This window comes from Uloborus diversus, unplaced genomic scaffold (assembly GCF_026930045.1).
Source record: "Uloborus diversus isolate 005 unplaced genomic scaffold, Udiv.v.3.1 scaffold_15, whole genome shotgun sequence".
In the NCBI taxonomy this organism is placed as follows: Eukaryota; Metazoa; Arthropoda; class Arachnida; order Araneae; family Uloboridae; genus Uloborus; species Uloborus diversus.
The window spans coordinates 2257419-2272077 of NW_026558209.1; the positions used below are offsets into that span (position 1 = coordinate 2257419).

Consider the following 14659-nt stretch of genomic DNA (forward strand, 5'->3'; position numbering starts at 1 on the left):
AGTGAAACTTCTTGACGATTGAATGAAAAAATTGCAAAAACGGGAGAAAATGGTAAAAAATGGGAAACCGGGAGATGGAAGCAAAAAACGGGAGTTTCCCGTTATCCCGTTAAAAACAGTAGAGTTGGAAAGTATGTAATAATAACAACAATATTATTTTTGTCACAAAAATAAGTAAATGAAATAATGGAAAGCATTTCTTCAATTGAAAAATTTCGGAGGGGGTTTGAACCCTATAAACCAACCCCTTTGTCACAAAAATAAGTAAATGAAATAATGGAAAGCATTTCTTCGATTGAAAAATTTCGGAAGGGGTTTGAACCCTATAAACCAACCCCTTTGTCACAAAAATAAGTAAATGAAATAATGGAAAGCATTTCTTCGATTGAAAAATTTTGGACGGGGTTTGAACCCTATAAACCAACCCCTTGTCACAAAAATAAGTAAATGAAATAATGGAAAGCATTTCTTCGGATGAAACATTTCGGGGGGGGGGGGGGGGGTTGAACCCCATAAACCAACCCCTTGCATATAGGCCCTGTGAACAGACTTGCCAACTTTTTGAAATGAAACTTCTACATGAACATCTCTTTGGATTTCAAGTTTACTCAAATTAAGATACTGTTACAAATCCTGTAAATAGTAATTATTGTAGTAACGTAACCTGTAAATAGTTTCCCGTAATGAATATACAACCCCTATACATATGGCTAAAGTATACGACCCCCCTATTTCCTTTTTTGTTCATTGATAAAATTTGATAACGGTCTACTATTTTCGAGAAGCGTTTGGAATCTTGTGGAATATTTGAGAGCTCTCTTTTCGATGTGTATGAAAAGACGTTATGCATGATAAAAAGTCAGTCTCCATTAAGAAGTTGTACTGAGAGTGTATTAGCTCTATTTATTGCGAGGCATTTCGCTGTGTTGTTTTCGTATTTGGAAGTAATTACGTGTGTAACCGTCGAGTTTACGGTGTTGTGTGATATTTGCTTCATTGCTGATGATTGATTTAGCAGTTGTCGACGATCTTTCCTGTACATAGTGTAAATAAATTCTCTGTGTTTTTAATCGAGAACTGTGTCGTCCTTTCAAGAAAGTTGGAAGTCGCACCGGAACCGTTACAATATTTTATCTTAAGCGGGTCCCGGACACATTTTGAAAAAAATTTTATTATGTACTTTAGAGTTTTGAAATTTTTTGGACTGATTCAACATTTATTTAATAAGCAAAATCATAACATAAATATGAAAAAAAATTATTTTTTTATTTAAATTTAATTAGTTTTTTTTCAAGAAAGTTGGAAGTCGCGCCGGATCCTTAACAATACGATAGCAGTTACATTTAGATAGAAGGTGTTGCCTCACTTGAACAGGTGTTTGGCCCAGACGACACAGTGGACGGGTTCCGAAGGGGTGTTCCTGATGGTGCATCCCGGGTATGTCTTGGGCGCCCTCTTGGGGGTGCACTCGAAGCATTCCGTTTTGCCCTGAAAGAACAAGTACACCAAAATGAAGGACATGACATGTGATATTCAGCAAATTACCGCCCATAAGCCAGGGCTAAAGCAGAAATATGTGAAATACACCGCCAGCTCAGTGAATTCCAGCCGACGACTGCCGTTTCGTGCTCGTTAGCACTCATCGGCCCGGCATAGGAAAGTGGCTGAGCCGGAGATGGAAAACCTCTTAAGGAAGCCAAGAGTACCAAACAGACTGGTAGCTGATACAGAATTAGCGCTGACCAGACGAGTGACCGAAGCAATGGTTCGGTTCAACTCGAAGATTGAACGCGAGGCATGGTATATTCAGTAAATTACCGCCCATTAGCCAGGGCTAAAGCAGAAATACATGAAATACACCGCCAGCTCAGTCATTTCCAGCCAATTTTCGAGTTGAACCGAACCACTGCTTCGCTCACTCGACTGGTCAGTGCTAATTCTGTATTAGCTACCAGTTCGTTTGGCACTCTTGGCTTCCTTAAGAGGTTTTCCACCTCCGGCTCGGTGAGTCCTATGCTGGGCTGATGAGTGCCAATAAGCACGAAACTGCAGTCCTCGGCTGGAAATGACTGAGCTGGCGGTGTATTTCACGTATTTCTGCTTTAGCCCTGGCTATAGGGCAGTAACTTACTGAATATACCTGCCTTGCCTCCAATCTTCGAGTTGAACCGAACCATTGCTTCGGTCACTCGTCTGGTCATTGCTAATTCAATGTTAGCTACCAGTTTGTTTGGCTCTCTTGGCTTCCCTAAGAGGTTTTCCACCTCCGGCTCAGCCACTTTCCTATGCCGGGCCGATGAGTGCCAATAAGCACGAAACGGCAGTCCTCGGCTGGAAATGACTGAGCTGGCGGTGTATTTCACGTATGACATGTGATAGTCTAAACTTGGAAAAGTCTGAAAGAGTACCAACCTTCCTGTAGACCGTGGTCTGTCCCTGGTATCCGGCACTCCCGCTCTCTATCAGCGGCACGTCCGCCGCCAGACACATCCGGTTCACGTGGCTCCTGGCACCTGGGGTGGCACAAATGGCACCGTTATACGACACACTTCGTACAAACAAACGCATTTCCTTTTTCGCTGGTCTTATTTTAAAGTAAACTCTACTGCACTTCAAAAATAGACTAGCTGCGTTGCCCGGTCCACCTCAAAAATAAAAGTTATGTCAAGTGACGTGAGTTCAACACTCAGGCTTGAACCAAAAAAAAAAAAAAAAGGCGGTGAAATTTTGCGGCAGATTGCGGAAAACCCCCAAAAAAGTAAACATTTTGAATCCCCTGATTACAGGAAAATCCTCAAAACGAAAACAAGAATTTTACCTGTTCATATTCGAGAGAAAAAAATGGCAACAGATCTTTCATCTCCATGATTTTCTTCACGCTATACATTTTAATAAAAGCGTCGTTGTGGAAAGTGGAGATGAAGCACCGAATAATCATTTGAATGGAGGGAAGTCTTCGAAAAATAGGGATTTCATGTCGAAAAATCTAAGTGTCAATTAATACAGCTTTTAATGGATATCCCCGCTCATTATTATCGGAGGATTCTGTTAAATAGCCAAACATGAAGACGGGAAGACGACGAATCCATCGATACCCGGTTCCATGGTCAGTTCACTGTCGTTCGGGAGAAGAAGCTTGGACATACATAGGTACACTCAGTTTTTAATTATATAAGAGATTTTTACTAAATCAGTTATTAATACTGGCGTGCCAAGCACAAAAGTCGTATCTGCAGTTGAGTTCAAAATGAGAAATGGCCGTTTAAAGTTTTGCGCCTCCATGCATTTGATTCAGATGTAACTTTTAAAGGTTTTTTTTTTAAAAAAATATTTCCCATAGGCAAATAACCATAAAACACTGTATTTAGGTGAAATATGTGACAAAGAACTACCTGGTGACGCAACTCAATTTACCAAAAATAAAAAATAATGTTTCAATGAAAGCTTTATTATAAAATTCTTATTATAAAGTGCTTTTGTTTTCTACTGTAATTTTCAAAACAAATTTCCCATTTGTTCATTTTGAGAAAGCTCAGTCATCTTAGCCATTTCATTTTGCCCCACGTTCCCCTACTATTACATTCATGTATTTTAGCAGCAGCAATTTTTTTTATTGCATACTTGCCAACCTGCGAAGGAAAAAAACAGGAGATTTTACTAGAGGTATATAGGTGATTCACAGGGTTGGGTTTTTTGCCGGCAAAAAGGTATTTTTTCCGGGACAATGGAAAAAACCATGGCAAAAATGGAAAAAACCGGCAAAAATGGAAAAAACGGCAAAAACCTAATTGCAAATAAAGTAGCATTATATTGTTAATCTTGAAATAGTGACAATATAATATAAATAATGCACTTTAATATTTTAGTTATGTCTCTCCATGTTACTTCTAATTTATAAGGTGAAAAATAAATAAAAAACAAATGTTGGGATTGGAAAACTTAAGATTTTAAATGTTTGCTAAAACAATTTTTTCAGAATGAGCCAACTTTTATTTCTTTCATTTTATAGTTGCATCTTGATTAAGTATACTTTAAACAGATATTTAGTATTCTGTAAAAAATACTATAATAAACAAGCTAATTACATTTTCATTGTAAGTTCATTATTTGTCTTAGATGTTTCTAACTGAAATTTTATGTTAATGTTTAAAAATTTAAAAGTAAAAATGCTCCATAAGTTTAAAAGTTAAACCTTAAAATTTTTTAAACTATAAAAATAATTGAATTAAAATTTTATCAAAATCTTTTCATGCTTTTACTTTTATATAAAAAGGAAAAAAACTGTCCTTAAGTTGTGAAAACAAAATCTATTTTTGCCACTTGGGCAAAAACTGGCAAAAACCTATTTTTGCCAGGCGGTAAAAACCGTGGTTTTTTCCATGGTTTTTTCCACCCCCCGGCAAAAACTTGCCAACGCTGTGATTCACCATCAACATATCCTCGCTACAGAATTATTAAATTATGCTTTTAAATAACATCAATACTAAATTTAAAGTGAAATGGGGATTTTTTGCAGATGTAAACAAATTGGTAGCAGCAAGCAAAGGAAAAAACTAAATAATAAGGAGTGAATTTGCTTAAAGTTTCGAACATTCTCAGTCTCTACCAGAAAAGTAGCTACAAAAGTTTAATTACTAAAATCCGAAAAAAAAAAAAGGATATCAATATACAATGAAAATACAATATAAAATAAGTAGGTATAGGGTAGAACATGTTAAAATAACTTCAAACATTAAAAATAATTGAAATAATTTCAGGATGCAAAAGGATTGAAATCTGCTGCCATTTTCGGCAAAGCACGTGCTTCGTTGAACATGCAATGTGGAAAGCTTCCAAAGAATTAATATTTACTAAATGAGTAATAAATTTTCTTATTCCCTGACATTGGTAGACTAGAAAAGGGCGTCATCTATTGAGAAGAAAGTGAAATTTTTGATGATTGACAGAAAAAACTGCAAAAACGGGAGAAAATCGTAAAAAACGGGAAATCGGGAGATGGAAGCAAAAAACGGGAGTATCCCGTTAAAAACAGTAGAGTTCGCAAGTATGTTATTGATAAAGATCTAACGTGCTAGAGGTTATTTGGTGCAACACCTAACAGTGATTTTGTATTAATCAAGCATAGTGACTCACTTTGTTTCAAAATAAGATATACACTGAAAAGAAGAACCATTCAAAGTAATTTACAATCAATCAGAAGGGGAAAGTCAAAATAAGTGTGAAATTCATGCAAATAAATCGATGTTCATAAAACAGCACAGAAATTGAAAAGAATCATACCTATGTTGTCCAAGGCGTTGGTGACGGCACTGAATTGGCGAAAAAATTCAACATTGTATTTTGTGCTGTAAGAGATTTGAAAAACGAATAAATAAAGTACGGAAGAGCAAAATGTATCAATACTCAAAATTCTGCATGTATTAAAAAAAAGTATTCTTTTGAAAGAGTAGTCTATTATCCATCAAAAGCATAGGGTGACACCGAGACCTTCGAGATAGGAAGGCCATCCAACTAGCAAATGACGTCATCGTTTGTCGATCCACAATGATATTGGGAAGTGAGCACTTCGATTAATATTTTGGTTAAATAAAACTATTTAGTTTATTTATTATTGTCTTCTGTTATTTTATTAGCATTACAAGTTCTACTTTTTCATTTGAAAACATAAAAAAGAACCAATAATCATACATTAAAAAATACACTGAGCTTAATTCATAGTATTTTACATAAAAACATTTATAAGTCTTACAAAGTACTCAAATAACTAAACACGATTTTATTTTACAATCATGTTAAAACAAAGAGATAAATAAACACAGTTTTATTTTTCATTATAAATTGTTTTTTAACTAATCACATTTTAACTACTCGTATATTGTATTGAAACATTAAGTCTTAAGAAGTATTCAAATAAATAAATAAACTTTCATTTTACAATTACATCAAAACAAAAAATAATATTACTATTGTATTTGAATAAGAATTAAATGAAATTTTGAAAAATAAATAAACATTTTTGCTTAAGTAAACGGGAAACATGACTGCAATATGTTTCAAAGACATAACATCTAATTAAAGTACATAATACCAGATTATTAATGTTAACTTAGCTGAGCAAATTTATGCTTTTCAAAAGACGTGAATGCTTGGGTGCCATCCCCCAAAGTAGACGGTGCCCTACCCCCTTCAATTATGAAAACTTTTAAAAAAAAATCCCAAAACATCTCCATTTCCCTTAAAATTTTAAAATTTCAAGGGCACAGTTATTTATAACTATAGCCGTTGAAAAGCTATCATTACTATGAGACTATGATTCCGACCCCCCCCCCCCTTCGGTGGGCACTCTCGAAAAATTACACAGGAATTCAACTTGAAAAACGTTAATTAAAGAATGAATAATACAACATCATGAATACTGTATGTTGTACATCAAAAAAAAATGTATTCAATATCTAAACAGCCTTTTTTTTTTGGAATTCGGCTACTTTTCCATTTTTAGCTGCTAATGATTCATGTGTGTGTGGGGGGGGGCTTTAATAGTTCATCATTTTAGGCTTCTGAAAAATTATTTTAAAAAGCATTTATTGATGACAAAGTAATCTTTTTCAAAAAACTTTTCATAGAATGACCATTTTAGCAACTTTCTTTAATACTTAAAACCTCATATATGTTAAATTTAGATCAACATTTTGCTGAGTATGCTCTTTTAGGAAATCAATGTGACAGTTTTGTGACAGGGGGAAGGGTGGGAATAACAAGAAGTGTGACATCACGCGTTGTTTATAACAATATGCTCATGTTGAACAGCGTTACATGTAACAAGGAGGAGGGGGGGGGGGGGAATTTGTTCAAAATTTTGCATAATACTTTATAGACAGCCCCTTAATTCAATTTATGTTACAGTTTCAGAGTTCCTGAAAGCTTATTAACAGAAAACCCAAGGAGTTCAAAAAATATGTAGTTCAAGATATTTTGCCCTTTTTAAGCATAAACAAACAAGCACAGAGCATTTGGCAAAAACACGTTGTGTATCCACTGCTCAAAACTAATCTTTCGCAAGTCCAGAAATTATGAATACCGTTAACTTAACCACAATGTGTGCATAAATATCATAAAACTTAATGACAACAGTGAAAAAAAACCGTATATATTTTTTAAATTTACGCACAGAACCAGCTTGTTTGAATAACATTGCAGGGGCGTAGTTGGGGGGAAATGTTTGAGTATCGGACCCACGACCTCCGGCGTTCCAATCTAATCTTCTATCTCAGAACTACGGAAGCCCATCAAGGAATGTTTTTTGATCAAAATAACACATGCTAGCGTATGAAACAATTTAATCGAAACCGAAAATATAAGATTAGTTCAGTTAAAACCCTGTTTCAATAAACTTGCTTACATATTAACTGAATATCAACACCAAGTTACGTTGCTTCTGATAGCAACAAGTATATCTGCAGAAAATTTTGACATATGTATATTGTCAGCTTGGAAAATCCATTTCGAATAAATGCGTGTACAAAGTTGAAAAAATAAAGAAATAAAAAGTTGCAAGTTAACCGTTTCAAATATTAAAGCAGTATACTAAAATTACAAATTACAGACACAGATATCAGAAAGGAAACTGACAATTGTTCGTGTAATGGAGGAAAACTTAAGTAATCTTAACTGCATAAAATGTAAATTGGTTTATCTGAGAAAAGTACTTACCTCCGAACTTTAAAATTTATTCCATGAGGCGCCCAGCTTTTTTCTTCTCATGCAGGTTGTTCGGAAGCGGAAATCGCCGACTCGAATTCACTCAGCAGACACTTATATTATATATATATTTTTTAATTGCCTCTACATTCCGGTACGTGGAAAGGATGAGATAAATCCAACAGTATTGTATTCAAAAATGTGCAGCCGAAGTTAATATTTCCTATTTCATCTATTTCAACCAGACCAAGAAGCACTATTGTTTAACTGGTAGACTGCACTGCTTTCAAAGTTTCGCGCCAAGTTCAAAGATCGACTACTGGTGGCGTAACGAAGCGGGGGGGGGGGGGGGGGGGGGGGGGGAGTTGTCTGGCCTGTTATCACGTGGGTCTCGCTCTGACAGAAGTTTGCTGGGCAGCCGCACTAGGGGCTAGGGGACTCCGCGCTGACTTACAGTAAAACTCTTGGAATGAGAAATCTAGTCTTTGAAAAAACAAAAATTCAAAACAGAAGTTGCTTACAAGTTTAGAACAATTTGGTGAAACGATACAATCGAGTATTAAAATGTTAGAGACTGAAAGGTTTTTTAAATAAGTTTAATTGTTCTAGAGTTTTTGAAAATAATTAAATAAGTCTTTGAGTGTACTTGAAAAGTGCTTAAATTTCATTTCTTATCTATAGTGTATAAACTTTAAACTGTTTGAATGTCAAGGATTTACTCTCTCGTTACCGTTTTCCGAATCTCCACACCATTTCTTTTAAGATGTTTATTTATTTTTTACTAGTTATTTTGTTTGTCGTTTGATTTGGGGGATGATCAAAAATTAACTCTATCAAATGTTGATGTGAGCAAGTGATGATGCGTTTTCCACTCTCGTCTCTCTGTCGATCAATGTCGACGATTTGCAGAACCAAAAAAAAAAAAAAAAAAGCTGTTTTGTATTTTCTTAATTTGCAAAAAAGTGTGAAACTTGTAAAAAGTTTTGGTTTGCCTATATTTTTACTGATATTTTTCTAGTTCAAATTATGCTGATAAGGCCTCAAAACGCAGGATTTTACATCTATTTTTCCAAATGTTCCCCGGGGGGAGAAACCCCCGGACTCCCTTAAACTGAGTATTCTATATCGCATTTAAGGTTGTCTTTGAAACCCTTTCCTGATACTCCCCTCCCTTCAACTTCAATCGTAAAACAGAGTATGTATACATGTGGGGGATTGTAAACCATAAAAAAAAAATGCTTTCTTAATCTTAATTACAATTAGGATTAAATTATTGTTAATACAGATTTGTTTTATTTATAAATTACCAGGGGGGGGGGCATTAATAATAGGGAATCTACGTTTCCAAAACATTTTTAACGATTGAACTTTTATCTGCATTTCCTCTAAAGCCTTTCACTCCTTTGTGGCATGTACTCTCAATGAAAGATCACCGCAAAAAAAAAAAAAAAAAAAAAAAAAAAAGCTGCCTTACGATAGTCGATGTTGATTAGTCTAGATTCTAGGATATAGTTGGGGCAAAATGCCAAAGGGTAAGACTTTAAACTGTACAGATTGTCTGCACCGCAGTTTCAGCAGATTTTCTGCACCGCAGTTTCTGCAGATTTTCTGCACCGCGGTTTCTGCAAATTTTCTGCACCGCGGTTTCTGCAAATTTTCGTCATCGCGGTTTCTGCAAATTTTCGTCACCGCGGTTTCTGCAGAAATTTTGTCAGTTTTCCTCTCACATTTGAACAGAATTGTTTTGCAGCTCAGGCATCTGTTCTGCGACGTACGTCGCAAATTTAGTACTATTCTGCTTTGGGGATATACAGCATTATAAACCAGTGAACACTGATATTTGTGTAGGAACATTAATATCCCGATAGTTTCATCACCGGAAAGAGAAAGAAAAAAAAGAGTTATTATAAAAAGATTGTTCTAATAAATTAAAAATTTTATCAGAAAAAGAAAAAAAAAGAAAAGTTAAGTTGTACAATAAATGCTGATGACAAATCTTGTGCCCTCTGAATTAAATTAGTATAAAATTCAAGATGCATGTCAAATAAATTTTGCATTTGGGGCATTCCACGGTATTTTTAAAATTATGTAGAGTCTGTAGCGTGACCTTTTTTTACCATAACTTTTTAATTTACCGTTTGATTTGCAAATTATTTTAATTTGAGCTGGTGTGTTGGTAGGAAAAGATCAAAATAAAATAATATGCTAATCAAACATTAAACTAAAAAGTTATGGCAAAAAAGGTCACGTTACGGACTCTATATAAATGTCCAAAATACCTTGGAATGCCCCATTTATGATATAAAAAATATTTACTTAAAATAAAGAAATAAATAAAAAGTAAAAAAATAAAATTAACATCTTTTAATTCTATTTATTTTTTATGTAGTTGATATATTTTGGAATTGAATTTTTGCACCTTCAATTTAAAAAAAAAATAGTTCCCAGCATTTTTCAGCTGTTTAGGGAATTTTTAAAATTAGATTGGGGTTTCCCTGTTTTCTGTTGATTTTTTAATTTCTTGTGGCATGGCAAATTGAAAAGGTTTGAGTGGCTAAAAAAAAGTTGTATAAGTTCTTAGCTTCTTAAAATCCCCAGTGTCCCCTCCCCCCTCCCATTGACACGATATCAAAATTCCATGAAAAATTGCTGATTTTTCTCACTAAAGTTGCATTCAAACTTAATTAGGGTGTTTGGACTGTGCATCTGTTGTAATACACATCATAGTTTTTTTTTTTTTTTAATAAAAACATTGACAAATGAATTAACATAATAGCATAATATTGCCTAAACAGAGCCACATTTAAAGTTAATAAAGAACAAGAGAAAAATCACTTTTGGAAAGATGACTCACTTGGTGATGGAATCGTGATCGGCAGTGATCTTTGCATTGGGATTGAACTTGAGGACACTCTCTTTGGCAACCTGGAGTGGAAAATATATTTTACTTAAAACCAGGGTTGGGTTTTGGACTGTCCAAAACTGGTTTAGGACAGGATAGATGGTTTTTACTGCCTAAAACGGTCCAAAAGTGTCTTAAACTGTCCAAAACTATGCTAAAGCTGAAGGGGTGTAATCTAATCAATTTGTTTTTACTGCAATATTCGTAATGCATAAATATAGATATTAATGAGTTATTTGGTAATATTTTTCTCCAAAATATTCATTTAAAAATGTTTTACTTAAAAAAATTGCCAATAACTATTACATAAAAATTTCCTTATGTAACAGTTGGTAGAGTTATGAAAGGAAATTCACAGCGCTACCAAGACAACTAATTTCAAGTCCATTTATAACTCAAAGGAATGTTATTAAATGCACAATATTCAGGGGGAGGAGTTTAATTTTTAAATGGTTTTCGCAAATAAGTTTTGCATAATGTTTTAACGAAAATAATTTTTTAAATGATAGATTAAAGAACAAGAAATTAATGATTAAACATTTAACTATAAAACTTGTGCTATGCTTTTTTTTAGTTCATATTTTTAATATAATACATTCTTTAACTACAAAAATTTGTAATTTATTGCACTTAAGTCAATTATTGCTCTATATTTTAAACACTTTCTTTTGCACTCATGCATAAATGTTGAAAAATTAGATTGATGAATAAAAAACTCCTGCGTTCAAATTGAAATTTTTAATGCAGAATTTAATTTTTACGCTTCTCAGCTGCATAAATAAGTTATATATATTTATACTTGAATGTTCACATTGAATAAATATATTAAACAGTCAAAAAAATAATTTTGACACATTTTATACTGCTTTTGATATTTTCTCACAAAATATAGTTTCTCAAAAAATAGTTTTGGACACTTTCGGGTACTAGGGTTTTGAACAAGATGGTAAAAACATGGCCAATCCTTCTTTCATTTACACACATGCATAAACATAGGGAAATTTGGTTACTATTATCAAAAAAAATAAAACTCATGCATACAAATTGAAATTTTAATCAATAATTCAACTTCTATTTAACTAGATTAAAATCAGCTGCAGTAATAAATTGAATGTTTTTATTGAATAAATGTTCAACATAAAGCATTACTTTGATACATTTTATTGTTTTCTCACAAAATACAATTTTTCTAAAAATATAGTTTTGAACACTTTCGGACAGTTTTGGACACAAGGGTTTTGGACAGGACGGTAAAAACCAGCGTTTTTACCGTGGTTTTTACCCTAGTGTCCAAAACCTTGCCAACCCTGCTTAAAACGAAAGTGACATCTCACTATTATCGACTTGTCCATAAGCATGACAAAGTCTTGCCTACATTGAGCTAAGCCACACTCAGAGATGCAAAATTTCTGGAAATTCTGAGGCATGTTTTTTTTTTTCTTTCTGTGGATTTCCCAGAAACACGGGAGACATTTAATTTTTACAAATTAACGAGCCGATGTGTGTGCATCACATGACTTCCTTTTACTCCAATTTTGATGTCATTTCCCCATCACTGGCACTTTTAATGTGATTCAATAGTTTACTCTCTGAATATCCAACAGTGGCCAAATTGAAACAGATAAAGAAAATCCACCAAATTTGTCACCAAATTGGCGACCAAAATACTGGCGATATATCGCCAAGTGTCCGTCAAATTGTTACACCACTTGAGTTTACATCGAAATTAACAATGATTTCCCCCCAAAAAGGGGCAAAAGACCCCCCTTAGGAACATCCGAATGCAACCAAAAGGGAAGGTGCACAATTAGACCCCTCTAGGAGCCTACGTACCAAATTTCAACTTTCTAGGACATCCCGTTTTTGAGTTATGCGACATGCATACACACATACATACGTACATACAGACGTCACGAGAAAATTCGTTGTAATTAACTCGGGAATCATCATTATGGATATTTTGCGTGTCTATTAGTTCTTAGGCACTTATCCACGTGTGGTCGAGTCGAAAAATAAACTCAATATTCATTCGGGTGTGAGTAAACCGGAAATTAAGATCGATTTTTGAGTGAAAATTTTTTCGCAAATACAATACTTCCTTTTTTGTAAATGGAAGTAAAAAGTAGTTATATTTTTCAAAAAACATAAAAATTGTTAAATATTTAAAACATATACGCAACACATATTTTTTTCTTTCAAACCAAAATATCACACCAAACTTTTAACCCTGTTTAAAAAATTAGCCAGTAGCTTTTGTTTCTCAAAACACCAAAAGTTATCTAAATCATTCTAATCATCATTCAACCATTCATTTTGAATAAGATTTTGGTCAATAGTTCAGTCACTTGTTATGACAGAAATTAGATTTTTTTGGTGTTGTAAGATTTTAAACAAAAAGTTGCTTTCTTTTTTAAAAAACCATTACTTGTGTCCACACTCCTATTAAAGGAAAATATATTAAAAATTTACTCAAACACTTTTACTTTTCACATAAGCATCAATGAGGAAAGCAACAAACAATACTTTGCTGTGATCTCGCAGTTTTTTCCCAACTGCTTCCATCTCTAGTCACGCTATTACAGCAAACTCCGCCCACAATTTAACCATTGTCAAGGGACTGGGAAAAGATATTGTTAAATCAAGGAGCATAGACATTCATTGCAGTCAAATCCAGACCAGTGAAAGGTATCGTTAGTTTGAGGTATTCGTTAAACCGAGTATCTTGAATCAAAGTTATAGTGACTGTACTTAAGTCCCAAGCATTTTTTAGAGAACACTGCTCCCTGCTCTTTTCAAATTTGTTTGATGTGTCCTTATTACTGCCTTGAAGTTTAAGAGAAATTTGATCACAAAAGAGAGCTAAAGATACACACGAGCTGGACCTCGAACTGCAACACTTGTTTTCCTTATTCACTAGAATTTGATTAGAATATAAATTTGAATTTTCTGTTTTTAATATTTACTTCAAAACTGAACATTAAAAAAACTTAATCATTCAAAAAAAAAAAAAAAAGAGCTGATGTGTGCATCACATGACTTCCTTTTACTCCAATTTAATGTCATTTTCTCATTATTGGCAGTTTTAATGTGATTCAATAGTTTACTCTCTAAATATCACCAACAGTGGCCAAATTAAAACCAGATTTAAAAAAATAAATTTAAAAAAATTGCCAAATTTGTCGCCAAATTGGAGACCAAAAGATTGGCGATATATCGCCAAGTGTCCGCCAAATTATAACACCACTTGTGTTTACATCGAAATTAACAATGATTTCCCACCCATAGACTAATAATAAGAATAGACCGAGCTATGGCAACCCTTTTGCTGCTCATAAACCAAACCATGTGACTAGTGGATATCCTAGCAACAGCGGGCGTTGATCGTAGCAGACGATCGAAATAAAATAAATAAAAATTGATGGAACACGGAAGAATGATCTTTTATGGAGTCCGATTTGTAAATTTGTTATTCTAAGTTGTAAATATTTTGTTAATATAGTGAATTTTTCGTTTAGAAAGTATTGTGCATTTTCTTTAGTCAATTTCAATAACTCTCTAAACAATTAAATATTCAAGCGCTCAAAAAGAATCGGCGAACGGTAAGATTTTTACCTACAATTTCAATTTAAGATACCAAATAGTACATTTTTGCGTTAACGCAAAACGTTTACGCCATTACGTTTACGCCAACGCTGACGTAGTAGTTCCGAATGAAATAAAAGTTACTGAAAACTGTGACCAAAAACTATTACTAGTGTCAAAATAATGCATAACAAAAAAAAAAAAACTGTTCAATCTCTGCACTTGGAAAAATTTTTTTAATGAAAACACATTGTCTTAAAATACATGTCGAGTGTCAAACTATAGATAATGCTGCCATCTAGCAACCATGCTGTCAAAGTCTTCGCCAAGCCCTTCCACTAGTCACGTGATACATCTATGAACCAATTTTCTTCATCAGCAAGAATGAAAAAGCTCGGTCTACTCTTATTATTAGTCTATGTTCCCACCAAAAAGGGGCAAAAGACCCCTTTAGAAACACCCGAATGCAACCAAAAG

General features: G+C 33.9%; 1 protein-coding gene across 1 annotated transcript in view; it reads right to left on the reverse strand.

The window, feature by feature from the left end:
- LOC129233017 (SUMO-activating enzyme subunit 2-like) overlaps positions 1-14659 on the reverse strand; it is a 64456-nt gene that overhangs the window by 45607 nt on the left and 4190 nt on the right. The window contains exons 3-6 of the mRNA XM_054867098.1: positions 10553-10623; positions 5281-5345; positions 2413-2513; positions 1367-1488 (exon numbers count right to left, since the gene is read on the reverse strand). Coding sequence (XP_054723073.1) covers positions 1367-1488; positions 2413-2513; positions 5281-5345; positions 10553-10623 — 359 coding nt within the window. The remainder of the gene's footprint in view (positions 1-1366; positions 1489-2412; positions 2514-5280; positions 5346-10552; positions 10624-14659) is intronic.